The sequence below is a fragment of the Eriocheir sinensis genome, chromosome 5 (genome assembly GCF_024679095.1).
Source record: "Eriocheir sinensis breed Jianghai 21 chromosome 5, ASM2467909v1, whole genome shotgun sequence".
Classification (NCBI taxonomy): Eukaryota; Metazoa; Arthropoda; class Malacostraca; order Decapoda; family Varunidae; genus Eriocheir; species Eriocheir sinensis.
This window is the reverse complement of record NC_066513.1, coordinates 26,296,531-26,316,823: the sequence shown is the minus strand read 5'-3', so window position 1 is coordinate 26,316,823 and position 20,293 is coordinate 26,296,531. Positions and strand designations below refer to the sequence as shown.

The window sequence follows — 20,293 nt, the reverse complement described above, 5'->3', positions numbered from 1 at the left end:
ATCTATCCATCTCTCTCTCTCTCTCTCTCTCTCTCTCTCTCTCTCTCTCTCTCTCTCTCTCTCTCTCTCTCTGTCCTATCTACCTAACTATTTGCCTATCTACTCACTTACCTATCCTTAGTAACGAGCGCTAACCCAAATGACTTACTACTTCGCTATATTATGCTCGTACTTGCGAACAGATTTACAGACAGAATAAAAACAGAAAGACCGACACTTTTGTATGACCCGAAGAATACACGTGCAAATAAAAAATAAATAAATAAAGTGACTGATCAACGCATAAAAAAATGAAGGAAAAGATACACACTGATACTTTACAAGGTTGTCAACATTCTCGTGTCTCGTGTATATATTTAAGTGACTTGATTGACACACTTGAGGTTCAGTTTGAGTTCGTTAGAGGTTAGTGAAGACATCTGACAACTTTCTTTGCACTTACTGATATTTTTGTTTTTGTTTTGCAGTAGAAGAAGAGGAGGAGGAAGAAGAGCAAAATGATGATAAAAAAAAATGAAGCAATGAAAAATAATACAAAAAAATAACAGGAAATGATAAATGATGAATAATGAAAAATGATTAAAAAACAACAAAAATATTAAAGTTGTGGAGTTATTTATGATTTTTTTTTTTTTTTTGGCAACAATGAAGAAAACCAGTATAGCATTTTTTTTACAGTAAAGGAAGCAGCTCAAGGGCAAAATAAAAGCAGTAATGAGAAATAAAAGGCCCACTAAGCAAGCGCTGCCCCTATAAAAAACAAGAGGTCAGAAGAGTGGTCAAAAGAGAGGTCAATTTCGGGAGGAGAGGTGTCTTGATACTCTCCTCTGAAAACATACATCTTATCCATATCAAGTCACTAATAACAACCCTTATACGCATCGCACTAATAAAGAGAGATCAGTCAATTTCGTGAGCAGAGATGAGGTGTCCCGATCCTCTCCTCTGAATACATACATCTTATCCACATCCAATCACTAATAAGAACCCTTGATTACTTATACGCATCGGTAGTTTTGCTCTTTTTCTACTTTTTTTTGGATGGTTGAGTCTGATTAAGTGTATTTCTTTTCTCTAAGCAATAAAATAGTAGGAAAGCTTTTTAAAATATGTAGTTTTGCTCTTATTCTCCTTTTTTTTGGGTGGTTGAGTCTAAGTGTAGTTCTTTTTGTTATCCATATCCAATCACTAATAACAACCATTGATTACTTATAAGCATCGCACTAATAAACGAAATTCAAACGCAAAAACTGACCGCTCACTCATCTTGCCGCTTCCAACAATGAAGAAAGAAGGATCGCAACTCTTGATTACCAGGAGGATCGAATACTTTAAAAAGAACCTTGAATGGAATGTAGTAACACCTGTCTGGCCGACCACGAACACCTTTCCCTGAGTGGTGGTGGTGGTGGTGGTGGTGGTGGTGGTGGTGATGGTGGTGGTGGTATTGGGGGTGAAGGTTGAGGTGTTGGTAGTGGTGATGGTGGAGGTGCTTTGGGGTTAGCGGGAATGGTGGTGATGATGGTGATGGTGGTGGTGGTGAGGATGGTAAAGAGTTGTGATGGTAATGAGAATGATAAAATGGTGGTGATGGTGGTGGTGGTGGTGGTGGTGATGGTGGTGGTGGTGGTGGTGATGATGAAAAGCCGTCCGTGTTTATATGCTAAGGGCGCTACCATGGGCGTATTATTACATCACGTTTTATACATGTTTTACAACAAGCGTGATGGCCCGAGTCGGCAGCCAATAGCAAGCCAGAGAAAGTATGACGTCACCAGAGCCAATGGGAGCCGCGCCAGGTAGGAAGGTGGCACCCGACGGAGCCAGTGCCACTCCTGACACTCCGTTGTGCTTTTAATCCTCAAACATCTAAATAAAAGCAAATCCTAATGTACGGCACGGTAAAAATCCCTATCCCTTCCTCAGTTACACCAAAACCCCGATGGAGCGCCGGAAGCGGTGCAGGATTGACAAGGAGTTCGCTCTATCGGGGTTCTCTATACCTCTCAGGACACGCGGTGACGTCAGGTGAGCTTGTGCGGCGGCGGCGGTGGGGGGGGACGGGCGGCCAGCTATATAAAACCCGACGTGCGGACTTGGTCAATGTTATTTGGTGCTGCTGGAGTCTGGTGCAAGGTGGAGTAGCGCGCGAGTGCTTGACAGCTGCCGTCCCTCACTTCGAGAACTGTTGTGTCCGCCCTTCTCGTCCGCAAGACTGTGTTGGCTGGGTGATCATGGCGTTGAGCTGTCTGCAAGTAACGTGTGCTGCCGCTGTTGCTGTAATCTTCCTCTCCAGTGTCGCTGCTGAAGGTAAGGCACAGTGATAACATGAAGCTAAAAGTGCCCATTGAACGCCCGGTGACACACTAAACGTACGAAAACGACACACTCTTACTCTTTCTCATACTTACTCTCACTCATTTGGGACACGAACTAATGCGCGGAAGGTAAGGCACAGTAACAACATGAAGCTACCAGTGCCCATTAAACGACTTAAATCAACCACGAGACCTTACAGAGTTCATATTTCTACTGAACATAAGAAAGCCAGATTCAGAAAACGAAGCACGGCACACTTATTCCTCATTTGGGAAACACACCAATGCACTGAAGGTAATCCACGGTGACAACATACAGCTAAAAGTGCCCAACAACGACCCAGATCAGGACCAAGACATTACGACGTCCTCATGTTTTCACTGCACAGACGAAAACGACTCACTCGCTTACTCATTTAAAAGACACACTAAAGAACGGGAAACATAAAGTTGCTTTACTTTAAATAATAATACATTGCCCAGTGCCCAACAACAACAAAGATCAGACCCAATATCTTACAAGGTCTTTATATTTTTACTTCACATACGAAAACGACACATGACAACCTTATTACACCTTTGGAAATCATACTAATGCACTGGTTTACACTTTAGGAATACATTAAGCTGCTGCACTATAAGATTCATGCATGGCGCTGGCGGGCATTCTCTAACTCGAAGGGGAAACTAGCACACACACACAACTATATAGAGGACCTCAGGAGCTAGGCAGGCGTCCATGGGTAACACGTGTTCAACTTTCCCCCGACGAGCATGATTTACGACCCCGTGTAACTCTAGCGTGCATGTGGCCGTGAGGTGATGACACGCGAGAAAAAAATAATAATGCACATACCCGAGGGAAATAAATAAAAATAAAAATCATATCCAGCAAATAACCTTCAGAGCGAAAACGAAAGTCAGAGGCGGCGATGATGTTACACTTACCTGCCGACCACGCCTCCTGGAACGTGTCTCAGGCAGGCAAGCAGGCAGGTGGGTTGAATGTTTTAGGGTCATATAAAAAAAAACGAAGCATGAATATTATCGACGGTGCTTTTAATTATGCATTCAGAGTAGACTAATTTGGGAGGAAAACGAGTGAAATTACTCATAAACCTAATGCAGCATTCCTCATGAACGAAGTGTTTAGTGGTTTGAGAGAGATGGTGCGTTGAATGTTTTCGGGTCATATAAAAAAAACAAGCGTAAATATCATCGACGGTGCTATTAATTATGCATTCAGAGTAGACTAATTTGGGAGGAAAACAAGTGAAAACATTAACCTTGCTCATAAACCTAATGCAGCATGCCTCGTGAACGGAATTTTTAGTGATTCGAGGAAAATTATTAAAGACACGATCAAACCCGCTAAAAACATAATATACAAATCCTCCTTAATAAAATCTGATTGGATAGAGAGATCAAGGAAAAAATCTATCCAAAAACCACTATTTCAGAAGGAAAACTACTAAAAAAACATCATCAAACCCGCTAATAAACTTAATATACAAATCCTCCTTAATAAAATCTTAATGGATAGAGAGATCAAGGAAAAAATCTATCCAAAAACCACTATTTCAGAAGGAAAACTACTAAAAAACATCATCAAACCCGCTAATAAACCTAATATAAGATGCGTCCTTAACAGAATTCTCAACGGATGGAGAGATCAAGGAAAAAATCTATCCACAAACCATTAATTTAGAAGGAAAACTACCATAAACGTCAACAAATCCTCTAATAAACATAACATACGATGCCTCCTTCACAGAACAATATTTTAGTGCAAGGAGAAACTGATCTAAAGCAAAAATGTGTGTACTTCCAAGTGTCGAGAGCCGTGTGTGTCTTTTTATGTGACAGAACGGGGAGTTTCCTGCACGAACCTTGATTCTAAAGGTCCTCTCTGCCTTGACTGACGAGTGTAAGGCAGTCAGATGCGAAGGCTGAGACGCGATAATGCATGCGTGTGTCTTGCATCTCGAGGATAGCTTTTATGGGTGTGATAGTAGTAGTAGTGGCAGCAGTAGTAGTAGTAGAAGTAGCAGTAGTAGTGGTAGTGGTAGTAGTAGTAGTAGTAGTAGTAGTAGTAGTAGTAGTAGTAGAAACACTGTATTAATAGTTGAAACACAGATCGTAACACTATCAGAGGCAGTATAACAAATAATAGTAATTTATTAACACATAAAAACGAGAAAACTATAACCTAACACACACACACACACACACACACACACACACACACACACACACACACACACACTTTCGCCGCTCACCTGTCTGCACGCGCGTTACACAACATTTGGCCTTGAGTGTGAAAGCGTGTCGTAGGATTCCTGACCTTGGACACCTTAAGGGGGGGTGGAGCAGCCCTACCCATGCCTACCTTTCTCTTCTCTCTCTCTCCGGTTTCAAGTGCAGGCCTAAAAAAAAAAGGAGGATGTCTGTCGGTTTGTTTGCCTCTCTCTCTCTCTCTCTCTCTCTCTCTCTCTCTAAAACTATATTATCGCTCGTTCACTTCTTATTTTACATTGTTATCTACGTTGCTATACACAATTATCTATTAAGAAACCTCTAAGATATATTCCATTTTTCATTAGTTTCTGTGGTATTAATTTCATCTTGAAGGTAACGATTTATTCTGCTATTTTTCGCTTTGTATTACTCTTCCCCCACAAGTAAAACTGTAAGGGCTAATCAGAGACAGTGTTGGATATTTCCTATTCGTTGTAACCCCAAAAGATGGAATTTCGATGCGCCTAAAACTTAATAAATATATACGAGGATTTAATCAACACAAATCTATCTCACTTTCTGCCGTCTCGTGTGTCAATAAAGTGTTGTATATTTCCTATTAGTAGTAACTCGAAAAGATGGAAATTCGCTGCAAGTAAAACGCAATTAATCGATACGGGAGTTTAAGTAACAAAAAACAATCACACTTTCTGCCATCTCGCGTTTCGGTAAGCACAAAAAACAACTTAAGTGCATCTCTAAAACATATCTTTACAGTGCTTCAAAAATAAAAATAAAATAAAAATACACAATGGACGAAAACTATAAAAAAAAATTCATCCTTCAAACGTCAATACTCACCTATCAATATTTGCGGACGTGTTAACTCCCCGAACCTTTTTGTCCTGTAATCATCCCCTGTGACAACAACAATACGAGGCTGCCAAGGTCTGCATCAATTACAAGGCGCCGTCCGAGCTCTTCCTGAAGGCCGAACAATGCCACACGATTCTCGGATGCAGCGACAACAGATTACCGTACTCACCACATTGCAACCATATCTTTCTAACCCAAAGCTATCGCACATGCACAAATAACATCCCACAACCAAGCTTTATGGTCTGAAATTTGATTAGTGATGGTTTTTGCACGAAGGGAAAGGAGAAATGGGTGGTCTTGTAGGTGTTTTGGTTCTCGTATGTCGGAATAGTTGTCGCACATCTGGAATCGCTGAAGTCCGGTGTCGCCGCTCCGAGATGAGTAGGAAGTGGATGCTACCGTACGTCTGGCAGCGCGCACCCCGGTAGTGAAAGTGGTGCGGGTTACCTGCGCTCCCAGTCTCCAGGTCTCATTTTACCCTCGCTGATATTTCCTTTTTTTTTTTTTTTTGCCAAGCCTGAGGCACATGCACCTTCTGTAGACGCAGGATATCCTTTTAGAGGGAGTGTTCACCCGCCTGGGCCACGCCGCGCAGAGGATAATGGCTCTCATGGGCTCCGTGTGGTACCTTCCTCTGTTCATACCTCCTGCAGATCACAGTCCGAGTTGGTGGAGACCGGTGTACCTCATGACCACCAAGACTTCAGGACTCCTTGTTCATGACCGCGTAGGAGCAGAGATGGGGGCGTGGGCGGCATTATGGGCGGCGGGTGCTGTTGCAATATGTCCACCAGTATAGTTCAGTGTTTTCAATTTATTATTTTTTCTTTATTCGTGATGCTTCGGTGGAACAAACGTCTTGAAGAAATGGTATATGTAAAAGTCATGAATACATCAGTTGTTCCCATCAGTGTCTTTGTGGTGCGGCTGTCAGCGTGGCTTCCTATGTATCCGTGAGTCTCTGTTCGATTATACAAGGTCTTGGGTTCTTCTCCAGAGCTTAGAATATACTCCTGGAGTTTTTTTCGGCGCATTGCTCCAAACACAATCTGTGGTACCTGTCACCACCAACCCTGAGTCTTGAAGTAAAGGATTCAGGTTGATATTTTGGGATCCAAGGACGAAGAGGCTGGGAGGCCGCTGCGAGGCTGAGGCTTTGCATGTCCCCGAAGCACATCACCTTCATGCGACGAATGGTGACGGGAAGCGCCCCCCTGCGATGGACAACGTGCTTTAGTGATCAATGGAGTGTATTTTCTTGTCCATTCATTTTTGTTATTAGCAAGCAGTCCTTGCAAAACATCATACATCACCTTTACCCACCGCGGCATAGCTAATGAGACAAAAATGAAATGTTGGGCCCGACATGGTTCGTAGAAGTACGAAGAGGACGAAGGGCGCTTGACCTTACATGGTGAATATACTCAGGCACAAGGAGCGGTTCACATCTTCACCATTAATTCTGCTTAAACAGATGCGCAGGGTACGCGATAAAAGTCTTCCGTGCGGAGCCTGAAAGTCCTAAAGTGTCTGCCTGAATGTCTTGCCTTTGCAGACACTTTTTATGTATTCTAACAATGCAAACGTGTCGACGAAATTTGTTTTGCCCATCAAGGAGGCATTTCAAATCAAATAGTCAAGGGACCACGGAAGTAACCTGGCGGGGTCCCCATGGAGTGTCTCTCAGGCTTTTACAAATATACCGTCACCATATCCACCCCATAAATAGCTAAAGGCAAATGGTGAGTCCCAGAATTAATATTTAACACCAGGACAGGAAAGCACCTCGGGTTCCGCGTCCAAACAGGGGGTTCTTAATTAAACTTTCCCACCTCTCAGGACTATAAATAAATACACCGAGATTCACCTCGCCATTATTTACAGTTGCAATCAATATCCTTCAAAGGCAGATCTCTCTTCGTTTATTATGCACAGCTCTCCATGGCTCCGTACAGGTCATGCTTGTATGCTTCCCATAATCCCTTCCTCTTCCTGCTTCTCCTTTTCCGTTTGTTTGGCACACACACATGCACATACACAAAAGCACAAACGCACGCACACGCACCCTACCCGGCACACAATACCAAGCCCTCAACGCCCCCGTGCGGATCATAGTAAAGCAGCTTACGGACGCGACCTTGCTTGTGTCCGCGGCGTCGGGTCCCTTAGTCACCCTCCCTCAGACCCTTAATCCGCCTCATGCAGCGTGTCTTCCTATTGTGACAAGAGGAGGTGGTGGACTTCCGCACCCATGGACGTTCTTCCTGAGTCCGGTCCCGACGCCTTATTTCTCTTCCTCCTTTTCAACGACACCCACACCCAGAGCCACCCTCCCTCGAAACCCTCAATTCTTCTCATGCAACGTATCTTTCTATTGTGACCAAAGGAGGACTTCTGCACCCATGTTCTTCCTGAGTCCAATTCCAACGCCTCCTCTCCCTTCTTCCTTTCCAACGACACCCACACACCCAGAGTCACCCTCCCTCGAAACCCTCATTTCTCCTCATGCAACGTGTCTTCCTAATGTGACCAAAGGAGGACTTCCGCACCCAAGTTCTTCCTGAGTCCACTCCCGATGCCTCTTCTCGCTTCCTCCTTTCCAACAGCACACACATTATGAGTTCAGGGCGACGCGAGGCGACCACGAGGCCTCCTGAGTCCACCCCAAGCCTCCCTCCGCATGGCATCTCGATTACACCAGCCATGCATTCACTTTTATTTCTACTAGTCTATTCATGTCGACAGAGGAAGAAATAGAGAGGGAGGGAGGAGAGAAAGGTCGTAATAAATATTTCACTGAGTCCGTGTGAAAGAGTTCATCTGAATCAACAATGAGGATTCGAGTGTGAGAAAAAAAAAAAAAAAAAAAAAAAAAAACGCACAATGGCAAATATTACGAGATGCCGATGACGACGTCGAGAGAATCATTAGTTATGCAAAACAATGACTCCTTGAAAGAAAACGGAAGGGAAGATACAAAACGGGGGCAAGGACGTGAGGAAAACCCGGTGAAAAGGCCGCCAACGTAAGTGAAAGGAATGAAGAAGCGTTTCGTAACAGTTCGGCGCGTCATCAGGACTCCTCGTGTGACGTAGTGGATGATTGGGACTTCCTTTCGCCCAAGGTCACCGCGACGAGGAAGTCAAAGGAGGTTTGTTTATAGTAGTGTCGCTCCCTCCCTTAGGACCGTTCTCTCTTTGGTCTCTCTCGTCCATCCAAACATCAGGGTCACATACTTATACATTACGGCGCCCAAGCTCACACATTAGTAAAGGCTTTCGTAGGAGTTCTGGGCATTTCCACGGCTAGTATTATGACCCTGTGGTGGTAGTCTGACCCTCCCTCTGTACCGTGAACCTAAAAAAAACACGCATTAGCACCCGACTGATCTCCTTTTTGGCCTCTGGGAATAGGTGATGTGGGAGGCGGAAGCGTTTAAGAGTACCGACCTTAAGAGTGCTGCTAGAGAAACGGAAGCAATGGTAAATACGAGAAACGATAAAGGTTAACAAGTGGAGGAGACCAGACTGTGATATTATGTGTTAAGTCTTCATTGGTGTTTGTCTTTCACCATATTCACATCGCCAACGGGTGTATATGTAAGGTTAGGGCGGGATCGGAAATAATGACTGTTGAGGTGAGGTCCCATATGAGGTGTGTTGTCTCTACGGGGGACAGAAAAAGGTCTTGTATAGTTCCTGGTTGGTGTTGATGCATACTGCCCTAGTTCTGTCGCCTCCCCTACGGATGTGTTACGTATGGTATGGGGAGAAAGGAAACGCTCTGACCTTGGCCGAATATGTCCTGCCTCAGCCTCTCCCTAGTGTCGTAAGGGTGAGCTAATGTATACCGGTGACTCTTATGCAGTAACCACGAGGGCAGGCATGCATCGGAAGTGAATCGCTGCAGGGGCCATGGATATTCCCCTTTCCCTTCCTAAGCCTCCATCCGGTATTGAAAAGGTGAGTCGGTGGAGTATTATCGGTGATCCTTATGCAGTGATCGATACGACTTTAGGGCAGCCACGTATCGGAAGTGAATCGCTACAGGGGCATAGAGAGACCCCTTTGCCTGACTAAATCTCCATCCGGGGTCGTAAAAGTGAGCCGATGCGGTGATTCTTATGCACTGATCGATACTACTTGAGGACAGGCACGTATTGGAAGTGAGTCGCTACAGGGACATGGAGATTCCCCTTTGCCTGCCTAAGCTTCCACCCGGCGTCGTAAGGGTGAACTCGAGCGGTGTTAACGGTGATTCTCATGCAGTGATAGGTACGACTTGAGGACAGTCACGTATTGGAAGTGAATCGCTACAGGGACATGGAGATTCCCCTTTGCCTGCCTAAGCTTCCACCCGGCGTCGTAAGGGTTAACTCAAGCGGTGTTAACGGTGATTCTTATGCAGTGATAGGTACGACTTGAGGACAGGCACGCATCGGAAATGACTCGCTATACAGTGGCATACATATTACCCTCTGCTTATGCCTTTCAAAATGTACCTTTAAGTCAGTGAAATGGATGGCTAGGTGACACGAATACTCTTGGACTTCGCCCCAACACGCTCTCAGGATGTGGTTTCGTAACAAGCAACGGATTGATATACAGTGACAGAGGTGCAAGAGTTACGGTAACGCAAACAAGAAATTATGAGAAACTTCCCAGTGAGATGATACATAGGAAACTAGACATGAAAAGGCATAGAAAAGAGGGACCATATGGCGTTAACTTAGAACATTTATACATAATCTGACTCCTGGACTTAATTGTAAACTATATTATTTTACGAATCTCACGACCACAATCATAATAACCTTCAGATCAAATGTCACTTCCAGGTGCATACTAAAAGCGATCAATGGAAATACCTTACATAATTCTTTGGAGGTCCATATATCACGCGATCAAGCAATAAAGAGACAATAACCAGGAAGAGTCAGAAGGAAGGACCGGCCGTGGGTGGAGGAGAGTGGATGCGGAAGATCTCAATAGGGACCATATAGGAAAAGCTGGGACTATGATGCTGAGGAAGTAGATCACAGTCTCAGATACGGACGACCCGGGACACTAAAAACAGCTCGGTAAATAATGTTCCCACGGGTTGAGACGGTCGATGTAGTTGTGTTATATAGCTACTGGGACGCCACACGAGTCTTATTTTCATTACCTTTTTATTATGCAGAAAAAAAAAACATACTTACAGAGACGTGAGCTTTTGCTTGAATTGTTCTGCTTCGAAATTAAAAGTGTGAATATAAGATGAGAAAAAGAAGAAATTTAGTGTTTATTTTTCATTTCCTTTTTTGTTATTTAGAACGAAAAGAAATAACCTACATAAAGAGACGTCAGCTACATTATTTTTTTTCTTGATTTGTTCTGATTCGGAATAAAAAGTGAGAACGTAGGATGAGAAAAAAAAGATGTATCGTTTTTAAAAGTAGGCAGGGTGAGGAGAAGGTTCAGGTGAGGCCAGTCATTACCTATGGGCAGAAAGAACATCGATCTCATGACTTTTCCTTTCACATTTATGCTGATTCACCTCGGATTGCACGAAGCTCACCCGCTCCACACTTTCTCCAGGTGGTTGCATTAACAGATGACTTCACTTCTTTTTACTGGTACGTGACCGGATTTTTTTCGTCTCAGAACACAGTAAAAACAATGAAAGACGAGCGAGGATCAGACCGCAATACGTAACACTATTAGGAATTACATAATGGATACAAGATGGTTGGTGTTAGAGATGCATCACGCGTGTTGGCCCACATAGACCCTCCCCCCAAAAAAAATCATGCTTTCTTTACAACCTCATGCAGGCTCTCAAGTGTCACCCAAAATGTCAAAGTCGAATGTGAGTGAAACTTTCAATTATTGTAGGTCATCACACTCAGCACTTAGATACAAGAAGTCCCCCGTCCTGATTACCCATATGATAGAAGATGACCGTTGTTCTTTTGTTTGTCCGTGTCCATCTGTCGCAGTACCCTATTCTGTGTGCGCAGGGCCAAGTGTCACATTCTCACACATTTCGGGGCTCACACACGCACATTTGATAAGGCTTTCGTAAACGTTGTAGTTATTTCCATAGGTAGTTTTGCGAGTGCAGTGAGAGTTTGACATATAGCTTCTTCACTTTGACTAAGGAAAACGCTGAAGAAAACCCAACTTGTCACCTTTACGGCCTTTGAAAATATTGGTTGTAAAAGTAAAAGTAAGCCGATGCGGTGATTCTTATGCACTGATCGATACTACTTGAGGACAGGCACATACTGGAAGTGAATCGCTACAGGGACATGGAGATTCCCCTTTGCCTGCCTAAGCTTCCACCCGGCGTCGTAAGGGTGAACTCGAGCGGTGTTAACGGTGATTCTTATGCAGTGATCGGTACTACTTGAGGACAGGCACGCATCGGAAGTGACTCGCTATACAGTGGCATACATATTCCCCTCTGCTTGTGAGAATAAAGGTCCAGGTGCCGATACTGGTCAACGCTGCTAATCAACACCTCCATGGCCACTTCCGTCCCATCCTTAATTACCACTCTACGGAAGTCCCTCTTGTACTTGCGTCGCCCCGCCCTCAGGCCTGGTCCATTTTCTATCTTAATGGTTCCTCTTTTTTTCTTCTCTGACCCTTCTCTTATCCTGGACTCTTCCGCGTCTCACTTATGCTAGACGATGGTGGATATGATGAGCTGCGGTTATTATTATTCTCATTATTTGTAGCACACTCAATACATGTGCTTTGCGTCGGCTTTCATTTCCTTGGTTTTGGCCCTTGGGTTCTTGAGCACTGGGCAGGTGTAACATTCGGGTCACCATAGTTTACGCTGCCCAGGTGCATATTTATCGACCAGCACGAAAAGGAGAATGAACAGCTGAGTGAGCCGCACGCCAACTGCCCGGGCTGGGATCGAACTGGGGCCCGTGGGTTCGTGGCTAGGCTTGCTAACCCCTATTCACAAACGTTAACAACAAACCAGTAGAATGATACGAAAAGGCTAACTTTATATGTCGATCTCTCATTGTGTTCCATTTGAAATCATAATATTTTTCTGTGTGCGTGCGGAGGAGGGCGTCGCAGTAAGCTGTTACCTCTCTGCGCCTCAGCCTCCCGTCGGTGTGCCAAGGTGGACCGGTGAATGAGCCACGCCAGCCCTTCACTTTTCCTTCCACGCATCACTGTTACTCCCAAAACACTGCATCAACAGCATTCCTCCTCGTACGTGAGTGAGCGGGTGTACGAGGGAGCGTGAGTCACTGAAACACGGGAGTCACTTCTAACATGACCCAAACCGGAACACGAAATGATGTGCGGCCGCCGAGACCCAGATCCTCGTGTGTGAGTTCGTAAATTCGTGTGAAAATGAGGTTCGCCTTCAGGAACGACTCGTACCGTTACTTGATCTGTCGTAATACCGCCGGGAGAAGTAGGCAGGTAGGCAGTGAAGGACACCCATTTGAGGTGGTAGGTGTTGGAAATATAGAACATGCAGGTAATACGAAAGGAAAGTGAGTGTTCGTCCGTTCGAGTGCAGGCGCCAGGCAGGCATGATTATGACGCAAGGTTGTTAGAAGTGCTCAATTGTTTTGTCTTACGATGATTTTTATTTCCCCCGAGAGCGATTCAGACCCAAAATTCAGGCCACAGCGATAAGCTTTCTCTGCTCTACTTTACTTTCGGTTTATCTGATGTTGCAGACTTACATTCGTCCATTATTTTTTTATCTCAACGAAACACCAAAACGTTACTGCCAAAATCAGAGCAGTATCTCTATTTCACCTCCACTGCAAGACCATTCTTTTACATTAACATCCATCTCGATTCACCCGAGGAAAACATAAGGAGACGTTAGCAAGAAAATGTAGCCAATGACTTGCACTCCGCCCACTGCGAAACACGTCCTTACTGAAGCCCCTCGCCGTCTTATCTCTGTACCAAAACGTTCGTTGGACAAGTATGGCAAAAGGCTTAATTATCATCCGCCGTAAAACTCTCGTAACTCTATCATCTCGTAGCACACCCATTCTCTCTTCGCCATAGTATCGCACGTGGACACTCTGGCAGTTTCTAGCTAGGGGTGAGGGGCGCCCTGGACGAGGAGCCCATGGACGCCTGGGTCAGGGATCAGTGCCGCAAAAACAAGATTAATTTATGGTGTTGCTTCGAATGCTAGTAAGGCGGGAGGTAGCTTGTCTCCTTGCCTGGACAGCGCCCTCCCTCTCTCTGTACACGTGCATGGGTCGAAGGGAAGAGAATGAGGCGGTAAAAACAGGCAAACTATTTCAATCTGTTTTTGCTAACGCTGGCATTAACTTAACTTGCCTTTGCTATCACTGCTGTCCTATTTATTTCCTTTCGTACAGTGGTTTTGGAAAGAATGTGTGACTGACAGCTATGTGAAATCGCTACCAACGAGGGTGAAAGGTTGAGTCGTTAGAGCTGTTACCCGAGGGCTCAGTGTGTCACCATTAGATAGGGGTCGCGGAGGCGGCGTTTCTTCTATACGGCACAGCAAGCTGCGTGTCTTCATTGCCTGATGTAGGTGACGTAGCGGGGAAGTCCGCCACGATCAAAGCAGAAGGTGGAGATGTTTTTTTTCGACTATAAGGGTCGAGAACACCATCAAGTTCTTCAGCGAGGCCTACAGCTGGACGGCCTTGATCCGGCACACGCAATCTTGAGCTGAGCTGAACCCCTCGTGGCGATATTTTTTCAGACTGGCAGTGACCGACCGACCCTTCAAGTTCACATCAGCGGCCCGGGTTTGTTAAAAGTGAATGCAAAGTGCCAATGGAATGTCTTGTTTTTTCTCTGTGGCATATTGAAGGTTGGATTATTATAAAGAAAAAGGAAACAAGAAAAACATCTTATATCTTGACGTGCCTCGCAAACATCTAATGAGGAGAGAATAAAGTTTCTTGTGGCGCCATCGTGACTTGCAAAGCGCCAAGTATCTACCGTCGTGTCAGAAGGGTTCAGTTCATTAAAATCTTCAATGTTTGATCGCTATGACGAGGACTAGATATGAACGCTGGGAAAGACCTTTGCTCTATGGACTAACATTGGCTGATGATGATGATATAGTCCTCTTAATCATGGTAGCTGACACTCGGCGGCCATCTGTTCATTATGGGTGATGGTGAACAAGCGCAAGAAAACCTGATGGTGCAGCTGGCCGTGTCCGAGGGTCGTGGTGTTCGAACCGCCAATTACTCGAAGGTAAAGGCAAAGCAAATGGTCGGCGTGGTACAGTGCGGCTGTTTTTACGCCTCCACTTCACATCCACAATAAATAACTCCAGGCTGGCCTCGGAGCGGGAGTGCTCACACCCACGAAACAATGCTCGCCTCTCATCACTATTTTCGTCTACGCAAAGCCTCCGGGACCAGGAAGTGTGCATTGTCCGCGCGGCGGCAAACACTTCGGGAAGGCGTGGACCACGAAAACCTTCCCTGCGGCGACCTTGCAAGGCAAACGTGCTGGCCAGGCCGACGATGCTTCCTGGCCAAGGCTTCCGTTTGACAGTGACTTGCCGCCCACCGCGAATTACCGCCAGCAGGAGGCATGCGGCGCCGGCACTGCAGGCGGAGGCGTCCCCTGGCACACTATAAGGCCTTGCCCCTGGGCGCAGCGGGCCGTACTCTGGGTTTTCCTTCCTGACCGGTCGAGCTGAAGCCGTGGGCGGATGCAACTCCGCAATTTTCTTTCATCAGAGCAAGTTTCATGAAAACTTCCCAGGGGAAATATCGGAGAGCCTCAGACAATGCCTACAACACTAAAATCATCTTGTCTACACTTTTTACTCATTAACCTATTTTATTTATTTATTAAACTTTTTTCCTTGGATCTAAAGAGTATTTTGTTAAGTCTTCATCTAAAGCCTTGGACTTGCATTTAGCTCTACAAAAATAATAAAGCCGAGGAGAAAGGAAGGATATCTTGTCTCTGTTCAAAACGACAGCGGGCAGCACCAAGCCGCCGCGCTGCCTCAGACGGGCGCGGCGGAGGAGCAGGAGTCTCTCAAGCGTGGAGTCAACAACCGTCTCGAATGACCTTGATCTTGGATGGCCGTGGCAGCGCGGGCTGGTCCCTGAATCTCCCTGCGTTGCCTCACCCCGCCCCGGCACGACTGTCCCAGGATTCACTTCCTGCTCAAGACTCACTCACCTTGAGCGTAAAATTCGAAAGGCGTTTCAACCGTTAGCGAATTTGTCCTTCCGCCTCATTTGGTCACGTGTTAGGCAGTGTTTAGGATGCAGGCGTCACAGTATTGTGTTCAGGGTCTGCCTCCACCGTGCAGTTGGATATCGATCTCGACAGCGCGGCGAAAAACCTGCTAGACAAGACTTCAACGGAACAGAGAAAAGAACAAACCCAGCCACAATTCACAGGGACAGAAGAGAAAACTCACACGATCAAAACTCTTCTTAAACTACAAAAGACAGCAACATTTGACAAAACCTCGATCAACGTAACAAAGAAAACCAGAAGCCCTCACACAATTTTTAGGAAATGAAGGAAAAAAAAAAAAAAACTGACACCATCGTAAAAAAAATGCGTACACGACAACAACATTATGAATACGAATTACCGAGCTGAAGACAACGAATGACGTCAGCGAGGCGTCGGGAGTGGCAGAGGGAAGGTCAGCGGCTATCCCTCACGGCCGAAGCAAAGAAGACTCTCCTGAATTCCCACTGCCTTCCCCGACCCTGTCTGGCTAACGGTCTGGTAGGTGAAGCGTTCAGAGGCTGGGGAAGGAGGAGGAGGAGGCGGAGGAGAGTCAAAGCGTGTATTATTAGCTTGTGAGGTAATCCCTGAACGGACTGGGAGACTCGTAGGGAGAGAAGGGGAGGGAGGGGATACTGGGAAAGGTTTGACTGGGCATTGGGTAGGGGCTGGGCGTTCACCCTCTCTCTCTCTCTCTCTCTCTCTCTCTCTCTCTCTCTCGTGATGTAATCCAATAAACGCCGCGGGTTCCTGACGCTTGACTAGTGTTAGTTCTTTTATAATGTGAGGCTTGACGTTTAATGAGTGCTCTAAGCTATGTACGTGGTGTTATTAAAGGTATTTTCGTGTATCTTTTAACGCCACCTACTCTGTCAGACTAATTGGAGCCTGTAATTAGACGTGAATACCGGTGTTTTTTTTTTTTCTGTTCTGTGTTGCCGGTTGCTTCCTCCGCGACATGATTAGCTTGATGAATTTACTCTTTATTTTTTGTTCTGTTTTCTTATGTTCCACTCGTTTTATTTCCCACGCTTCTTTTTTCTTAATAAACACGATTGCATATCAGTCCTTTACTTAAAAATGTCCTTATGCTTGTTGCCAATTATAATACTCTTTAAAATTTTCTTTACGTAATGTCAAACCCATCTTCCTTATACTAAATTGCCTCCCCCATTTATTTTTTCAGTCATATATACTGTTCTTCCCACTTACTTTTCCTAACGTCTAAACTACCCATCTTTCTTATACTAAAATACCTTCTCATATGTTTTGCTGCCTTATGTATACTGTTCTTACTTAACATTCATCTTCAATGTACTCACCCCGCACCGTTCCCCCCACAGGTTGCAGTGACAGGAACCCTAAGTGTTTCCAGTGGGCCATGCTCGGCGAGTGTATTAAGAACCGCGGCTACATGCACGTCCACTGCGCCGAGTCGTGTCACCAATGCGTCGTGCAAGGTATGAAAAGCTTTGTCCGCGGGGGTCAAGAGATGGTGAGGCTCGAGAGCTTGTCAGACTGTAAGGAGTAACGAAATATGGTGTGGGTTAGAGGTCAAATTGCCAGGGAGAGCTATTCGCATACAAAAAAATGGTGTTGAAAGGTGTGTGAGTATGCCGAAGACAGTTATACTAGACATTATGGGCAGACTAAGTAAGGTTCGTCTAGAGAAGGCGAGACTCAGGAGTTTGCCATACTGAAAGAAGGAAAGAAATATGACTGTAGTTAGAGAGGTCAGTTGTCAGGGAGAGCTGTTCGCATATATAAAAAGGGTGAAGTGTTTAAGCAAAAGACAGTTATGTGAGGCTTTATGAGCAGACAGATGTTCATCGAGAGAAGGCAAGACTCAGAGCTTGTTGTCATATTGAGAGACGAAAAGAAAAATTGTAGAGGTTAAAGAGAGATTTGGCTGCTAGGGAGAGCTTCTTGCATACATGAAAAGGATGACGTGTTTATGCAGCAGACAGTTATACGAGGCAGTATGGGCTGACAAAGGTTATGAGTTAAGAGATGGCAGCCAGGCCAGCGAGGTGTCCTTCCAGTCTTCGCAAAAACTAGTTGCAGTAGATGAGAATTATTTTTCTTCCTGTTAACCCGTCCAGGAATGTCAGGCACTTCTTGCAAGCTACCAATCGATGAAGGAGGTTGGGAGACACTGTTACTTCATCCTGACACTGAGGGCATAAATGGATGATGTTCTATTTCGACCCACAATTTGCAGCAATTATCTTTGAGCTCGTAAGCAGCCTCTTTTTTCCTTCTTCTATTTTAGGTTAATGGTATACCGCAAACTTTGGCGAACCTGTAGAGCGGCAGGTTGTGGAGGGCTGGGAAATACGCTTTATATACAGACGTGCCGCAAGGTATGGTTAGCGGGGCGCTGCTCGCTGACCCAGCCCTCCAGACATGGGGGAAGGTGCGGGAGGTTGCAAGTGGGAGGGGTATTGCAAGAGCAGGTAACCACGCGGTAGCTGCACTGGCCTTTGAGGATTAGAAACACGGAAATAGTTACCTCCACTGACCCTAATAAAATGGCGAAGAGTTTTCGTAACCCTTTTCTCTCTCTCTCCCAGACGAAGCATGCCAAGACTATAACGAGCAGTGCCCCGCCTGGGCCAACAACAACGAGTGCAAGAAAAACTACTCGTACATGCGCGCCACGTGTGCCCGGGCGTGCAGCTTCTGCGTGCCGGCCAACGGTAAGACTGGCAGCTACTCGGGGCGGCAGGTTTTCCCGCTTGTCAAGGCGAACCTGCACGGCCTCCAGCACTTTTTGTTTGAGGGAGATTTAACAACATATTTATTTATTTATTTAGTTAGTTACCTGTAGCTTTGTGACGTCTTAATGAATGATAAGTGAAGGAATACCCTGAAAAAAAAAATTACAATCTTGAACGGCAAGTTGTCCCTGCATCAATCAACATTTCCTTATTTTAATTAATTAAATTTGAGTCAAATGTTAAAATATTAACTATCCCAGAGTCATTTCGGCAGCATCTAGGTATTTCTTAATTTTTATTATCTTAATCCTTTAGTTGGACCATTCTTAATTAAAATCTTATAATTACCTTGTGTCTTTCAGACCACAGCGTGCCGCACCTCCACGCCAACGTGGTGGACAGCCACTGGGACAAGTTCAACAGTCTCCACCCCGACATGCCGCCCAGACACGGGTAGGCGCTGACGCGGGGAGGAAAGGGCGACTGTTTCGTTGTTTCACCATAAAAGCTTCGAGTCAGTGTTCCCGCCGCAGTTCCTCCTGCAAAGCAAGACTGTGTTAAGCTTGTCTGTGTTATTCAACCCTTTCTCGAGAGTGGCTGATTATATAAACCTTCCATTGTGTTTTCCATGTGTTCCATAGAAAACATAATAATGGAATCTGATCCTCAACGATATAGGGACAAACAGTGAACCGTGAACGAAACCTTTTGAATACCGAGTCGTGATAAATTTATTCAACCCCCAGATCGTAATTCCAGTTTATTGGAAATTATATTCTTAGCCCAAACACATAAAGGGCACAAAGTAATAGGAAGGAAACTTTTATATTTTGTGAAGTGTGTCAGAGAAAGGCAATTGGTCACACGCTGTTTTTCCTTATTATAATCATCCTCATTGTAATAACTGTAATCATCATCACCCCTGTTACCAACATCATCATTAGTCTTAGGTCGAGTCAACCTGTGTCAATGATGGAGAAATATTCACCATTTTTATTTTAAGGAGAGTGTGATGGAAGGAAAAGACAAAGGTGCATTTGAAGCTGTAGGCATATCATTGATTGTAAATGGTAACCTACTGTGTGTGTGTGTGTGTGTGTGTGTGTGTGTGTGTGTGTGTGTGCATGACGGATTCATCTCTAGCTGTAACCTGCATGATGTTCCCTGACTGCTGCCATGACCTTTTCCTCACAATTGCACTCGCTCGTGATACAAGTCCTGCAATATACCCGACAATATACTCGCTCCATGCACCTCCACGCTAAATTGTATTCCATTATACTATATCCATGTGAACTTCTGCAACTGGGAAATGATATGTTATCACGATCCCGTTCTTCCACTGTGGACATCAAGCAAGACAAGGCATTATATTGGCATGATACTATATTTATTACAACAAAATAATGTACTCATACACATAAACACAATATTTAACATGGTGTGCAGAATTATGAATCTATTTTATAATAAAACTAAATGTGGATACAAATTAGCTTGTTTGTTTTCCTTAAGAACTATTTTTCACATCGCAGTCACCTGTCCCTTGGCAACACTGTAGTATCAGGCAAGGAACTATCTTCCCTACGGAGACTTACCTTGGCTTACGAGAGTTAGGAAGAAGGAAGAGAAACAATCAGAGGATGAGAGAAAATGGAGAGAGGTAATCAAGAGGAGGAAGAGGCGAGGAAAAACAGCAGAAGGAAGAGGCGAGAGGGAAAATAAGGATGACGGAGACCAGCTGGGTGAACAAAGGGAAGGCTTGCGTGTGGGGAGAACATCCGACCATCGCCAGTGCTGCCAAGTGAAAAAAAACTCTCAAAACGAAGGTAAGACTAAGAGATTACGTGTTCTTGCTACCCTGTGTGAGAGAGAGAGAGAGAGAGAGAGAGAGAGAGAGAGAGAG

The 20,293-nt window shown here is 45.0% G+C and overlaps 1 protein-coding gene across 1 annotated transcript; it reads left to right on the top strand.

The window, feature by feature from the left end:
* Positions 1-2,098: 2,098 nt before the first annotated feature.
* LOC126985732 (putative tyrosinase-like protein tyr-3) lies at positions 2,099-19,891 on the top strand. The gene is made up of 4 exons (XM_050840972.1): positions 2,099-2,310; positions 17,011-17,127; positions 18,241-18,366; positions 18,750-19,891. The coding sequence occupies exons 1-4, from the start codon at positions 2,235-2,237 to the stop codon at positions 18,842-18,844; spliced, it is 414 nt and encodes a 137-aa protein (XP_050696929.1). The 5' UTR covers positions 2,099-2,234; the 3' UTR covers positions 18,845-19,891.
* Positions 19,892-20,293: the final 402 nt, after the last annotated feature.